The sequence below is a fragment of the Brienomyrus brachyistius genome, chromosome 24 (assembly GCF_023856365.1).
Source record: "Brienomyrus brachyistius isolate T26 chromosome 24, BBRACH_0.4, whole genome shotgun sequence".
NCBI lineage: Eukaryota > Metazoa > Chordata > Actinopteri > Osteoglossiformes > Mormyridae > Brienomyrus > Brienomyrus brachyistius.
The window spans coordinates 3,798,886-3,813,823 of NC_064556.1; the positions used below are offsets into that span (position 1 = coordinate 3,798,886).

The 14,938-nt window shown below is 39.9% G+C and overlaps 1 protein-coding gene and 1 long non-coding RNA gene across 6 annotated transcripts; both read left to right on the top strand.

Annotated features, from left to right (window-relative positions):
* Positions 1-2,499: 2,499 nt before the first annotated feature.
* Positions 2,500-5,294, top strand: LOC125719924 (uncharacterized). Its single transcript, XR_007385247.1, has 5 exons — positions 2,500-2,968; positions 4,092-4,215; positions 4,359-4,521; positions 4,661-4,853; positions 5,030-5,294. It is a non-coding gene; the product is annotated as an uncharacterized LOC125719924 (long non-coding RNA).
* A 1,748-nt stretch (positions 5,295-7,042) lies between these two features.
* si:ch73-269m14.4 (uncharacterized) lies at positions 7,043-14,424 on the top strand. 5 transcript variants are annotated; one of them, XM_048994807.1, is made up of 8 exons: positions 7,058-7,595; positions 8,309-8,380; positions 8,523-8,631; positions 9,869-9,939; positions 10,025-12,281; positions 12,458-12,544; positions 12,666-12,728; positions 13,879-14,424. In XM_048994807.1, the coding sequence occupies exons 3-8, from the start codon at positions 8,565-8,567 to the stop codon at positions 14,130-14,132; spliced, it is 2,799 nt and encodes a 932-aa protein (XP_048850764.1). In that variant the 5' UTR covers positions 7,058-7,595; positions 8,309-8,380; positions 8,523-8,564; the 3' UTR covers positions 14,133-14,424. The 5 variants fall into 5 exon arrangements, 4 of the variants coding, with proteins under 4 accessions (XP_048850766.1, XP_048850764.1, XP_048850765.1 ...); XM_048994808.1 differs by having other exon boundaries at positions 8,526-8,631; XM_048994809.1 differs by having other exon boundaries at positions 7,043-8,380; positions 13,274-14,424.
* Positions 14,425-14,938: the final 514 nt, after the last annotated feature.

The window sequence follows — 14,938 nt, forward strand, 5'->3', positions numbered from 1 at the left end:
ATGTTGGACATCTCTGGGCCCACGGTTCTCGAAGCTGACCCTCCAATCAGCTGTGAACCACCCAGTCTGACTGAGTTTACATGGGTGGTGAATGAGCTGGGGGTAAGGAAGGCCGCAGGTATCTGTGGTATCCGGGGTGAACTTCTCCAGGCTGGTGGTCAGGCTGACTTCCTGGCAATGCAGGCAATCTTTGCTTCCATTTGGGAATCGGGCATCATCCCAACTGACTGGAAAATAGGACTTGCAGTCCCTAACTGGGAAGGGAAGGGTGAACGTCTGGATTGTGGCAACTACAGGGGGATAACACTGCTCTTAGTGCCGGCTATGGTCCTTGCTAGGGTCATCCTTAACAGGATCCGTGATCACCTGCTTGCCTGTCAGCGACTGGAGCAGTCTGGATTTACCCCTAAGAAGTCTACCATCGACCGCATCCTTGCACTGAGGGCTCTCATCAAGGTTCTTTGCAGCCTTTGTCGATTTTCGTAAAGCATTCGACTCAGTTGATCGAGTTGCCCAGTGGAACATTCTGAGACTTTGCGGGATCTCCCCCGAAGTTACTGGACGTCATGGCCGTCCTGAACTGTGAGTGCTGTGTAGCGCGGAGGGAGAACCTCTGCATTCTTCCCAGTTCTGGGGTTCACCAGGGGTGTGTTCTTGGTCCTACTCTGTTCAGTGCTGGTATGGACTGGGTGTTGGGCAGGGTTGTGGGGCATCTGTTGGTGAAAAAAAGATTTGCTGATCTTGACTTTGCCGACGACGCTGTGATCTTAGTGGAGTCAGTGGAGGCTCTGATCGGGGCTCTCAAGAGACTGAGCGAGGAGTCTGGGATTACGGGTGTCCTGGATAAAGACCAAGATCCAGGCATTTAATGACCTCTTGGGCACAGCCATCGGCAGCATGTCTGTCTACAGAGAGAATGTTGACTGTGTAGAGAAATTCACGTACCTCAGCAGCGACATTCGTGTCTCTGGTGACTCTTCCTGTGAAGTCAGCAGACGGATTGGGAGACCATGGGGGGTGATGAGGTCGCTGGAAGGGGGTGTGTGACGCTCCCGATATCTTTGAAAGAGGAAGAAGGTCCATGTCTTTAGAGTCCTGGTGCTCCCTGTGTTGCTGTATGACTGTGACAAGGACCATATCCAGTGAGCTGAGACGAAGACTGGACTCCTTCATTACTGTGTCTCTTCGGAGAATCCTTGGGTACCGCTGGTTTGACTTTGTGTCGAATGAGCGGTTGCTAGAGGAGTCCTGAATGAGGTACATTACCTGCATTGTGAGGGAGCGTCAGTTACGGCCATGTGACGCGTTTCCCTGAGGGTGATCCGGCTCACAGGATCCTCACTGCTGGGGACCCAAGCAGCTGGACCAGGCCAAGGGGACGCCCACGTAACACCTGGCTGCGGCAGATGGATGACCATTTCCGGAGGGTGGGACTGGATCGTGTATCTGCCTGGGGGATCGGCGGCCGGGATCCCGAGGAGTTTCACTGTGTGGTGGGTGTGGCAGCGTTTTCTGCCAACTTTGCGAAGACCTCCTCATGACTTTGGCTAAAGTTCTGGCAACGTTCCCTGTTAGCTGGGCTGGAACGTGTGCCGTGCTATAAGTTGGCGCCGTCGAAAATGACACGGAACCTTCATGATGCTTTTCCTCCGCAGTGGAATCGGCATGATTCGTGGTACCGTGGTAGACTTTGGTACAGAGATAATCTGACCGCGATACAGTATTAATAAAGTCCGAAGCAGATTGGAAATTAAAGTGGAGTTCTTTGTGCCACAACGATGAAAATAGGCAAGACTTCGGAAAAAGAAGCAAAGATTATATTCCAGTTTTAATATCCACAAAACATAACTTTAGCTTCTGTGATAAGGGAATGCACTCTGTTGTGTTTAGGAGATGCATGGAACAATGTCACATTTACTGTAAGCAATTTTATCTTTTGAGGAGGAGTTATAATAGCCGTGTCATTTTTAAATTCTCCAGTACTTTGTTAAAAATGCATGCATTTCACATGCATGGTATGACGGTGTTTATGATATTCCCTGCATCTCTGGGCCCGGAAAATGCCTGCATCTAGGAGATACGTTGCTTGTTTTTTAAATAATCAAGTGTAACTGTGTAGGCAGCAGTGTTTTATACTGAAAGACACAGCCGAATACATACAAAAATGTATGTTGCTGCTCTTCCTCCATTCTTTCAGTAATTTAAAGGGCAGTTCATTTCCTGTATTGCGAGTGACCCCAACAGCTTTGTGCCCCAACATGTTCAGAGCTGGATAATGTGTTTAGATGCTGCTGTTACTCTATATTTTCATGTACCATTAACTTCGCAGTTAATTTTCTGTCACAGAAAAGTAGTTATAGTGCAATTTACGTCTAAGGCTTTAACAATATCCCATAAATTCAGCACGGTTACCTCAGTCAGACGTTTCTAAAGTGTTATTTCTAATTGTATAGCTAGTTAACTAACTGGTGTCTTGGTGGAGGGTGGAGGCCCTGTGTGTGTGTGTGTGTGTGTGTGTGTGTGCGTTGGTTTTTATGATTTATCAGGACTTTTCACCTGATTACGTGCCGACATTATCGGGACATTTGGGATTATGAGGACAGGGACGGTGTCCTCATAATTCCTGTAATACAGATGCATTTATCTAAGTTAGAAAACCCCCCCTGCAAACTTTGGGGCCAAGTCCTCTTACACCACAAAACCACGAAAACCAGTTCACACAGTGTAAACTCTGCATTCAGCATCGCGCCCTCTGTAGGCTGGAGCCGGAGAAACACCAGAATAACACTTGCGTTAAGATTTACGGCTGCTGATTGGCTAGTTCTGGACTAGCCATCTAAGGTTGTGATTGGCTGAGAGGTATGTCATTCACTGCGAATCCTCGTTTCTATCGGTGGACTTCAGCAGGAGACTAAGAGGACACTACAATATCCTGTAATATCCAAGTCGTGGAACAGACTGTAATCAGGTAAGAAAATTGTTTTTATAATAGAATAATAGACTAAGTTTTCTTTTCAAATTGCTGGAGTTAAATGCAAATTCCAAGGGGTGTACCCATACATAAAATGCACGGTTCGATACAAACTTCGGTTTTGGATTCATGGTTCGGTGAAATTTCGGTACAGCAGGGAAAACAGAATATGTTTTTAAATTATTTATTTTTAATACTGAGACCACCAACTCATTTATAAGATTAAAATCTGTCGACGTGTCTGATTAACAAAACCCAAGAGACTTTTATTCGCACATTGTAAAAATAAATATGTAAAATAAATAAAAACATCTAAAATAAAACATCATAACTATAATGAAAAACTTCGGTTTTGGATTCGTGGTTCGGTGCAATTTCTTTACAGCAGGGAAAACACAATCCAATTGTCGCCTACTTCCGAGTATGGCCGCAGTTACGTAGCGATAATTTTTATGCCAGGTTAGAATTTTCTGGCAGAGCTGCTTAAATGCCATACGGAGAATAACTTGCGGAGGTTGTTTCTGCCTTTCTCTGGTCGCACATACACTTGGATGATGTCGTCTCAAATCAGTTAGCATGTCGGATATGTTTCCAGCAACCGAGTTGGGTATAACGGAGCCGGGAGACTGTCTTGGTCTCGCCGATTATACACTCTCCAGTGCTGGTGTACCGAAGTGATGTACCGAACTCTACGTGACGAATACGTGCACCGGCACTGCCTACACATTCCTAATCCCTGTTAATACGGAAGCATTATCTGCATTGCTTCGAAATTTACAATAAATACCAGATTGTCGATCGTATTCTGTTTCAAAGGTGAACACTATGTAGTCATTAAGTGCAGATAAAGCGATTTCATTGTGTAAATATTGCACCGAGGATGATTCGGTGTCGTGCGATAAGTCCTTAGGATAGTATGGCTGTATCTGTGCTCTTTAGGTTAGCTCATATCCAGAATTCATTTGGTAAATTCGATTTCCCAACAAACTTTATTAGTCATTCGTTCTTACTGAATTACATTTGTAGAATAAAAGGGATGTCATGCATTAAATATCTGCTTAAAACATAAACTAAATAATATAAACTGAATATATGAATAAACATCAATCATTCTTCACAGGAGGAGATGGCTTCTTCGAAGTTGAGAAGTAGAAAACTTTCTCCAAAACAAGAGGCTGCATATTTTATATCTGCATGTAAAGACAAAGATGGACTTTATGTGAAATATATAAATTCATATAAAGGTAAATTTAAAGTTTGTGTACGAATATTTGATTTTATCCAGGGTTTTTTTGTGTATTAATGTTATGGTGCTTATTGTTAACAGGGATCATCGTGCAGGAGCATTCGAGGCTGATCTTAATCTAGTGTTTGCTATCTCTTGTAGGCCGTGGGGTATACAGCAGATTCCATTTTGAGAGGGGAGATTTTCTTCTGGAATACAGAGGGCAACTCATCAGCAGGCATGAATGTGAAAGTAGACAGAAAATATATCATGATGCCCTCAAAGTGTTCATGTTTGAATTTTATTTCAATGGAAAATTGTTTTGGTATGTATGACATTGCATGTTCTTTAACATAATATAAGCCTTTGGTGACTGCTGACATACTCATTTTTAAATGTCTTTAGTGCTCTGATATTTACTAGAATATGGTAGTTTTTCTGACTTTTCACTTTATGTGATACAGCATTGATGCTGCCCGAGACGATGGCTCCCTTGGGAGACTGGTGAATGATGACCATGTTAGCCCAAACAGCAAAATGAAAAAAATCACCATATCAGGAAAGCCCCATCTATGTTTATTCGCAACCAGAAGCATTAGTCCTGGAGAAGAAATTACATATAACTACGGTGACTCTGACTGGCCATGGAGATGCAAGGTATTTAGACATGAAAGAACCATTTAGAAATAATCATCCTTCTGCAAAAGAAGGGTGAAATCCAGATATGTTACTTAAGTGATTAAAAGTATTTTCATTAGTTTATATTCTTTTTCTCAAGCCTTTCTCATTGACAATGATTATCGTATATCATAATATATAACTAATATTTACAGGTGGCTACTGAAAAAGACCAACTGCACCCAAAAGAGCAGAGCACATCAAGTGAGGTAGGGAGGACAGGGAAAGTAATTCAGTTAAACTCTTGTATGTGTGATTATTAGGTTTAAGTAGTTGGAGATATAGATGTGTGTTGAATGAGGATATGCAGAGAGAATGCTGGTAATTCTCTGTCCCTGCAAAAGGGAGATCAGCGTGTGAAAGTGTGCTTGACAAAAGCATTGTCTGTGAGGATATGGTGTTGATGAGAACTGCAGAGATTACTGGGATTTTGTGTTTGAACATTGTGTGAAACAATGCTTAGATATTAGAAATGCAGTTCTGTCAATGATAGTTTTATGTAATTTTTTTGTACTGATTTAGTTGTATAGTTTTGCTTATGTGTGGTAGGAGCATTTCATTTACTGTTAACATTCTGCTCTCTCCAGCATTCCTACCATGTGCAGTATGGAATTATATTTTTATTTGTGTTTCTAGAACATAACCGATGTGGGAATGACTACGAATGTCCAGTTGTTGCCAGAAGGACAGCATGCAGATGTCCTAAGAGAAGAGACAGAAGAGGTAAGTGTGTAAACACAAACCTAGTTTGGCGGTACACTAGGTTTTAAGAGGACCCTGCAAATGTGTTTCGGCGTAGAGTTTTATCAGCTGTGTGTGTATATAGTGTTTGACAGAAACATGGACTCGGGGGACTTCTTAATATGAAGCTGTAATTTATGTCATAGATGGCCTTTTGCTGTGTTTTTGAGCGGGTTCACCACACTGGAACGTAGACCACTTATAGCAAGCAGTGTTTTGCATGAAATATTGTTCTGAAAACTATTTTGTAGGCTGTTTCTGAGGGAGACCCCTGTGCCAATACTCTGATGGATAACTCATCACTTAGCAAAGAAATGGAACAGGTAATTTGCATTATGTGCCATGCATTAGGAGCTTAGATATTAGAAATGCAGTTCTGTCAATGATAGTTTTATGTAATTTTTTTGTACTGATTTAGTTGTATAGTTTTGCTTATGTGTGGTAGGAGCATTTCATTTACTGTTAACATTCTGCTCTCTCCAGCATAACTACTATGTGCAGTATGGAATTATATTTTTATTTGTGTTTCTAGAACATAACCGATGTGGGAATGACTACGAATGTCCAGTTGTTGCCAGAAGGACAGCATGCAGATGTCCTAAGAGAAGAGACAGAAGAGGTAAGTGTGTAAACACAAACCTAGTTTGGCGGTACACTAGGTTTTAAGAGGACCCTGCAAATGTGTTTCGGCGTAGAGTTTTATCAGTTGTGTGTGTATATAGTGTTTGACAGAAACATGGACTCGGGGGTCTTCTTAATATGAAGCTGTAATTTATGTCATAGATGGCCTTTTGCTGTGTTTTTGAGTGGGTTCACCACACTGGAACATAGACCACTTATAGCAAGCAGTGTTTTGCATGAAATATTGTTCTGAAAACTATTTTGTAGGCTGTTTCTGAGGGAGACCCCTGTGCCAATACTCTGATGGATAACTCATCACTTAGCAAAGAAATGGAACAGGTAATTTGCATTATGTGCGATGCATTAGGAGCTTAGATATTAGAAATGCAGTTCTGTCAATGATAGTTTTATGTAATTTTTTTGTACTGATTTAGTTGTATAGTTTTGCTTATGTGTGGTAGGAGCATTTCATTTACTGTTAACATTCTGCTCTCTCCAGCATAACTACTATGTGCAGTATGGAATTATATTTTTATTTGTGTTTCTAGAACATAACCGATGTGGGAATGACTACGAATGTCCAGTTGTTGCCAGAAGGACAGCATGCAGATGTCCTAAGAGAAGAGACAGAAGAGGTAAGTGTGTAAACACAAACCTAGTTTGGCGGTACACTAGGTTTTAAGAGGACCCTGCAAATGTGTTTCGGCGTAGAGTTTTATCAGTTGTGTGTGTATATAGTGTTTGACAGAAACATGGACTCGGGGGTCTTCTTAATATGAAGCTGTAATTTATGTCATAGATGGCCTTTTGCTGTGTTTTTGAGCGGGTTCACCACACTGGAGCATATACTACTTATAGAAAGTAGTGTTTTGCATGTACATTAGGTTTTAAGAGCATCGTGCAAATGTTTCAGCATGTCATAAATGGTCTTGTACAGTGGTTTTAAATAAGTTCGCAACAATAATGCCATAAGGATGCACTGGATGGTCATGGAGAATACTAGATTACTGATGAGTGACTTTAATTATTAATTCCACTAGTTGCTACTTAGAATATATATAATATTCCTTAGTTTTCTGTAATTAAAATAGCTTTTGATGAGTGGCACAAATTTAAAAATAGAAATAGATCTGCAAGACCTAAGTCTTACAGTACTATTGTTCAACTGATTCAATCACGTGAACTTCAGCTGATTATCTATGGGTCACCAGATCAGCAACCATAAGCATCTACTGTGTTTAGGAATAAGCATCTACTGTGTTTAGCTTATTTAGTTTATTTTAGTTTATTTTGCACTTTGTGTATTGTAGGAGCACAAAACGCCAAACTGATTCTCAGTTGAATTGGGACAGTGGGGAGGTACAGACACCATTTAATTGAAGCTGTTGAACTGTATGTTACATGTTATAGTTTTCTAGTTTTTGTAAACGATTTCATGACCTCTCTATATCTCCTTAATGATTCACTAAGTTTATTTATTCATATACTCCAATGAGTAGAAATATTACTTCAAGAAGCTGGCACATGGGGCGGTATGGTGGTGCAGTGGTTAGCACTGTTGCCTCACACCTCTGGGACCCAGGTTTGAATCTCCACCTGGGTCACATGTGTGCGGAGTTTGCATGTTCTCCCCATGTCGTCGTGGGGTTTCCTCCGGGTACTTCGGTTTCCCCCCACAGTCCAAAAACATGCTGAGGCTAATTGGAGTTGCTAAATTGCCCATAGGTGAGCATGAGTGAATGGTGTGTGAATGTGCGCTGCGATGGGCTGGCCCCCCATCCTGGGTTGTTCCCTGCCTCGTGCCCATTGATTCTGGGATAGGCTCCGGGCGACCCAGTAGGATAAGTGGTTTGGAAAATGGATGGAAGCTGGCACAAATAATTGCAAGAGTTGTTTCTGTTCCCATAAGCATGTGTTTTATGCATTGACATTGTCTGAGAGGTCAGTGATCTTGGTCCTAAGCCTGCCCAAATTATGAATTATGACAATGATTCTAGCAGTTTTTATTGACTGCTGGTCTAGATATTATTTTTTGTGTTTATCTGAACTTCTTCATTTAATCTGTTTTGAAGGTAGCCACCAAACTTGATTTTTGCAAGACAGGGGGTCACAGATCATCATTTCCAAATGAGAATGTTGAGAAGGTAATGCAAGGTTTTAATTATACTTGACATGTAGGTGTGCCATCTACAGAATTATAGTGAGATATTGTGATTTTTAGTGTCATTTTTAAAAAGCCTTTAAGAATTCCCACTCAGAATGTAATTTCCTTTTTGTTTTGTTCAGCAGCCCTGTAAGCATGAGGTCATCCATGCAAATTTTTCAAGCATGGACAAATGTTCTGCATGTTTTGGACCTGTGGCGCCACTCAAGTGGATTGGTCTGAGGTGTAAAGGTCAGTAACAGTCCTTGCAAGTATTTAAGATAGTAAGTAATATTATGCAGGTTTTTTTAAAGTGTTTCTTATGCAGTATTTGTCAAATTGTTACTTTGCTAGATTAGTGTCATTGAAGGTGATTTTGGATTGGTGGAGAAAAACTGGAAGGTGTAATTCAGGTAGTAAAGGTAGCATTTGCCCTGTGTTCTCTGACTTTGAATTGGGAATGTTAACACTAAATTAATTAATGATCGCCAAAGTTCAGATTGTCTGATCACCAGTCTCAGTTAGATGATTCATTTCCCATAAACACAAAGTGATATGAAGAGGTTTTATCATTCAAGCCAGGAATGTTTTTACTTGTGTATATGAAGGCACAGTAGTAGGAATATACCACAAGAATGCACCATAATAATACACAGAAACACCTCCAACAATGAAAAAAGGAATGCTGCTTTATCTGACAGTTATGCCATGCATTGCAAAATGTGCAGTGCAGAGTAACATTTGTATGGGTTAATGAGCCCTCAAATACAAGCATAAACAATGTGTTGTTTATATACTTAACTAATTTAACACCATAAACCAGTATACCTTTTCTATCACAAATAATGAAAAACCCCATATCTGAAGTCTCTCTACATGCTTTTTATATAACCCAGGTTACTGCCAGTTATCTTCTTTGCAGTGCACTTTGTCTTGTAGAGTAGTTGAGTACAAACTTCCCATTCAAATATTTGTTACTTCACAGCATCCTAAAGATAACTCACTATTTGCAAACATGATTGCTGTTAAGACCTGGCATTAGCTATTCATCAAAAAACTTTACTTTTCTGTCTCAAAATTACTTGGTAATATTGAGACAATGTATTGAGAGGTAATATTGAGAGGTAATATTACTTGTGTTTCATGAATCCTAATTGTGAGGAAGTGTATAAGCCCTGGAATCATCGCTTATGACTAAACTGTTTTATATTGTTACATATGTAATTATCATCCATAGACCCAATGTTAAACTGGCACTTTTTTAGCTAGGGCATTCTTTGTTTTTACATTTTTATTTATATAGTGCTTTTACATAAACTCAAAGACGCTTTGGTATTTTGTGTGTGTGTTTTTGTTATGCCTATCAGTTAAGGGTTTATCTAATCATGGCCTAATAGGGGTTGATTGTGGATTAAAGGAATTAGCCACAATTTGTGTCCCTATTTTAAATACATTTGAAATATGAGTACAATTTATTTCTCTCTTATAGTGTGCTCTAAATTTTGGCACAAGAACTGCTTTGCAAAATTTGAAAAGAATGATGAAGAACCACTTTCATGGGTGAGTACAGTATATTTACAGTTTTACTTATGAACCATCTCTCTTCACAAATGCTACATAGTGATTTTCTCTTTTCTGATACTAGGATATAGGATTTTCAAGTTCTGATGAGGAAGTGTCACTCTCAGATGAGGAATATGTCCCAGACTCAGACAGTGAATCGTGCAGTTCAGTGGAGTTAGCAGCAGGATATGTAAACAATGTCCAAAACAAATGTTCCTCAAATGAACAGAACGTGAAAGTTGCCACCTCAGAGTGCACCAAATCTCAGAAAACAAAGTTGAACCAGGAAGGTGTAAGCAAAGGTTCACAGTATTTGAAGGCCAGGGAAGTGTCTTGTTTAAATGAGGATGATTTATTTTGTTGTCTGGAGGAGTTGACAAGTGGAGAATCAGACAATGAGTCAGACAGTTCTGCAGAAGGGACAGATTTACTTTCAAGCACCAGTCAAGTTAAACGCCTTTCAGAGATCAAAAGATCATCAAAAGTTGACGCTTTAATTAATAGATCAGATCGTGTTTCTTTGCCCAGAAAAGACCATAAAACACCTACAAGTGAACAGCAGTTGGAAATAATAGGTGGTACTAGTGCACTTGATTTGCCTGGAGATTATAAGGATGTATCAGTGGCAGGAGCAAAGGGTAACATGGCTGGAGCTGAGAAATGTCTTCAATCATCAGACATTTCTTGTTCTGAAAATAAGAATTACTGTTACATTTGTGGGAAACCACAGTCAAAAATATCTCGTCATTTAAAAACCCATTTGACTGAAGTTGAAGTTGCAGAAGCACTGTCATTTCCAAAACGCTCAAAAGAACGCAAAAGACTACTAGAAAAAATTCGGAACAAGGGGAACTATCGGCATAATTCCAATGTATTAGAGAAAGGAAATGGGTTGCTTAAAGTAAAACGAAGGCCAAACAAAGATTGTGATTCAAAACAGTTTGTGCATTGTATGTACTGCAAAGCAATGTTTGGGCGTAAAGAACTATGGCGACATGTGAGAAGATGTTCCTCAAAGCCAGGTTCAGTAAGTGAACATCAGGGACGGACCAGAGTGTTGGGTTTGGCTGCCATGGCAGAGTCTACATCTTTGCAGCAGATATCTGGAGGAGTTTGGAAGCTCTTGAGTGCAATGAAGCAAGATGACATATCTTCTGTTGTACGCAATGACTTCTGCATTCTTCAGCTAGCGCAGTCATTCTTCAACAAACATGGAAATGACCCTACCAAGTTTGAATATATTCGTCAGAAGCTTCGAGAAATTGGGAGGTTTTTGATAACATTGCGCAGTGAGTCCTCTATATACAGCCTTGAGGAAGCTATAAAACCAGCTAATTTCCAGCATGTTATTGAAGCTGTGAAGAAAGTGTCAGGTCATGACGAAGAAAAAAACTACTACCAAAGGCCAAGCCTAGCATTGAAATTGGGCCACACATTGCAAAAGGTCTGCGAGCTCATCCACTGCAGAGGTCTAATGGCAGAAGATGAAGAGTTAATTAAGTCAACTGAGACATTCAGAAAGCTATATACCACCAAGTGGTCTGAGCTAATATCACACAGGGCTTTAAGCACAATGAATGAAGCAAAATTCAATAAACCGTCAACACTGCCTTTCACTCATGATGTTCAGCTCCTTCATAAACACCTGGAAACTACTGCCAATGCAGCATCTGAAAACCTGAAAAAAACATCATCATCACAAAGTTATGCAGAACTTGCAAAAGCTACCCTTGCAAGGGTAATTATTTTCAATCGTAGGCGTGCCGGTGAAGTATCTAAAATGCAGCTCAAAAGCTTCCAGGAAAGAGAGAACACACTACTTCACGCAGATGTTGCAGTAGGTCTTTCCAAATTTGAGCAGAAACTCTGTAGTCATTTTAGTAGAGTTGAAATCAGAGGTAAAAGAGGTCGAAAGGTTGCTGTCCTCCTCACACCAGATATGGTAGATGCCCTAACACTTCTGGTGAATAAAAGAACAGAGTGTGCGGTTCAGGATAACTGCTTCTTGTTTGCTAGACCCAAATGCCAGAGTCATTACAGAGGTCAAGATTGCTTGCGGCTCTATGCAACTCAGTGTGGTGCTCAAAATCCACAACATCTCAGGTCAACACATTTGCGCAAACACGTGGCCACTCTATCACAAATTCTTAATTTGAAAAACAATGAATTAGATCAAGTTGCTGACTTCTTGGGGCACGATATTCGTGTACACCGTGAGTATTACAGGCTTCCAGAAGCGACAACTCAGCTGGCAAAAATATCCAAACTTCTGCTTGCTATGGAAAAAGGGTGTCTCCCTAACTTTCAAGGCAAATCACTCGATGAAATTGAAATTGAAGGTACGCTTTTGTACAGTATCTACTTCTATGTCCTTTTCATGATAAATATGTGAAATCTGAGCACATTCATCTGGATTGGTTAACTATATGCACCTCAGATACTTTTAAAACATGAGCATAATATGTTTTGTAGCATCATTGTCCCAGTTTAGTTCAATTTGATTTCTTTGTTTAAGATGAGATCAACTTAACTGATGGCAGTGATGGAACTGAACCTGACAGTGATACAGAGGATGCTACCTTGGGCACACCAAGACTGAATGGTATTTTTAAAGTATTTTCATGCATTCTGCAGTGTTAGCAGCATATTCAGTTTATTTTTCTTCCATGTTCTACTAGAATTGTTTGCATGTATACTGACTGAGCAGTTCCATATTCTTACAGAAAGTCAAAGCATTCAGCCAGCTACAGAAGATAATGCTGGAGGCTCAACAGATTCCATCAGTGGTAACTTTCAGTATAATTCCGATTTTTTTATGGAAAGAAGCTTGATTACCGAGACAATAAGTTTGTCCACTGCTAAGTGGTATATTTGGCTGGCGTTGTGGCACATCTTACATGTTGCCATAGATTCTGATGCTTTTGGGACTTGTGGCAACATGAATGGTGTTCCCCAAAGCCATTTGTAGTAAAGGAGTGAGGAAGGGTCTGGGTTTTTGGTTTGCCTGCCAGAATCTCACAGGAGATGTCTCAAGGGGTTCGTATAGCTAGAGAAGACAATGCAACAGTTGTGACGTGTAGGATGGAGACTGGCAGTGGTGAACTCTTGTCTGTAAGATTCTCATCCTTCCTCCAAGGTTTATAGCTGGTATCAGCATCTATATATTAAAGACCAATTTAACTATGCCCAAGTTCTTGTTCAGGCATGCCCTACTAGGAAGTGAATCTATGTTGGGATTTTTTGGCAGGTGATCAGTGGCAAGAAAACCTTGTAGTCTGTACAATCATCATAAGAGTAAAGCAACACAATTGAGTCAGGACTTTTGTCACAGGTCTCTAGGGAGGTCATTTTTCTCAGTGAGTTTTAGTGGTGGGGGACCTTTGCTGAAAAAGAGCCATATGGAGAGCTACTCTGGATCAATCTGGATTTCCCTCTGTCTCCCATCAAGTAACATTCATGTAGTGACATTCATGCTGTTTCTCTTATTTGCAATATTCTATGTGTTGAATTCTTGCCTTATTTAGCCAGTTAATATGTGTAATTAATTTGGGTATGACCTGGGTATGAATCCATCTTTAAACCATTGTGAAGCTCAGCTTTCTAAACCTTGGATAACATAACTTTTAAATGTCTGTGTGCTAATTAAATGGAATAATGTTAAGTTTAACATTACTACAGATTATAGCACAGGAATTCTGGTGTCATTCTTCATAAATGACTATTTTTATATCCTTTGTAATTAATACACAAATTTAGCTTTTCGATACAGGTTGTATGCATTCTTTACTGAAAGAACTGCCCTACACATTCAACTGTAGTAAATTATATCCCAGCTCAACATTATCATTCTCAGCAATCTCATGTATAACTACTTCAGTTATTTGTATGTGTTTGCATCTAAATAATACTGACTGATTTGTTTTTTTTCTGTGACAGTGGGCCAGGTTTTTACAGCAGCAATTAAAACCTCAAAGAAGAAGTCGCGAACACAGTGGTCAAAACAGGAGGTGACAGCTGTATTGAAACATTTTAAAGATCATATAACCAAAGGAAAACTGGCAACAATGGCAGAGTGTCAGCAGTGCAAGTCAGCTGAGGACCCTGTTCTGGCAGGGCGCACTGTACAAAATATAAGAGATTTTGTTAGAAATAGAGGGATCACACTAAAAAGGAAAACCATGTCTAATTGAATATATATTATTTTCTATAGAGGCAAAAATGCCAAGGAGAAAAATATTGTTTATTTCTAATTTTTGAGGAGTAAAGAATTTGCCCTCGTGTCATGCACTCTTAAGTTGCAGAAAGTCTTTTGTTACAAGTTATAATAAAAAATTAATTATTTTAATATTAATATTTTAATTTCACGTTAGTACTTGTGCATAAGTAATCTGCATTTCATTAATCAGGAAAAAAGTCATTTTTGTTTTTGTGCATATTCGAGGTCCAATAAAACATCACTGACCTTCTAGCACAGTGAATGGACATGTTTGTGTGTGTGTTCATTTGATGTCCTGGAAAATCATGTATGACCTCACAAACAATGTTCTCGTCGTAGGAGGGAGTTTCTTGGGAGGTTCCCATATGCTACCATAGTGTCAGGTGGTAATGTAAAGAGCTTCATTTACTTTAGAATTAATATGAAGTGATATTTGTGTTGTGCAAAGCAAAATATTTTTTTTGATGTTTACAGCACTTCTCTAGAGCAAAGGGAAAGGTGGGTCCCCTAAAACCATGTTTCAACTGGTTTGGGAGGCAAAGTCCTCTTAAGACTTAAAAACCCGTATGTGTGTGTGTGTGTGTGTGTGACCAAATGTCCCCACAACCCTGATGAATACCCTTTTTTTTTCTTTATGGAGACCAAGATAGGAAAACTCTATTTTATAAAAATACGTGACTGCAACGAAAAGACTAAAAATGCTCTTGTATTTTGATGGGCTCCCCCTTTGGGTCTGGTTAGGGTTAGGGCTTCCTCTGCTGCCCCCTGGAGGATGGGCTC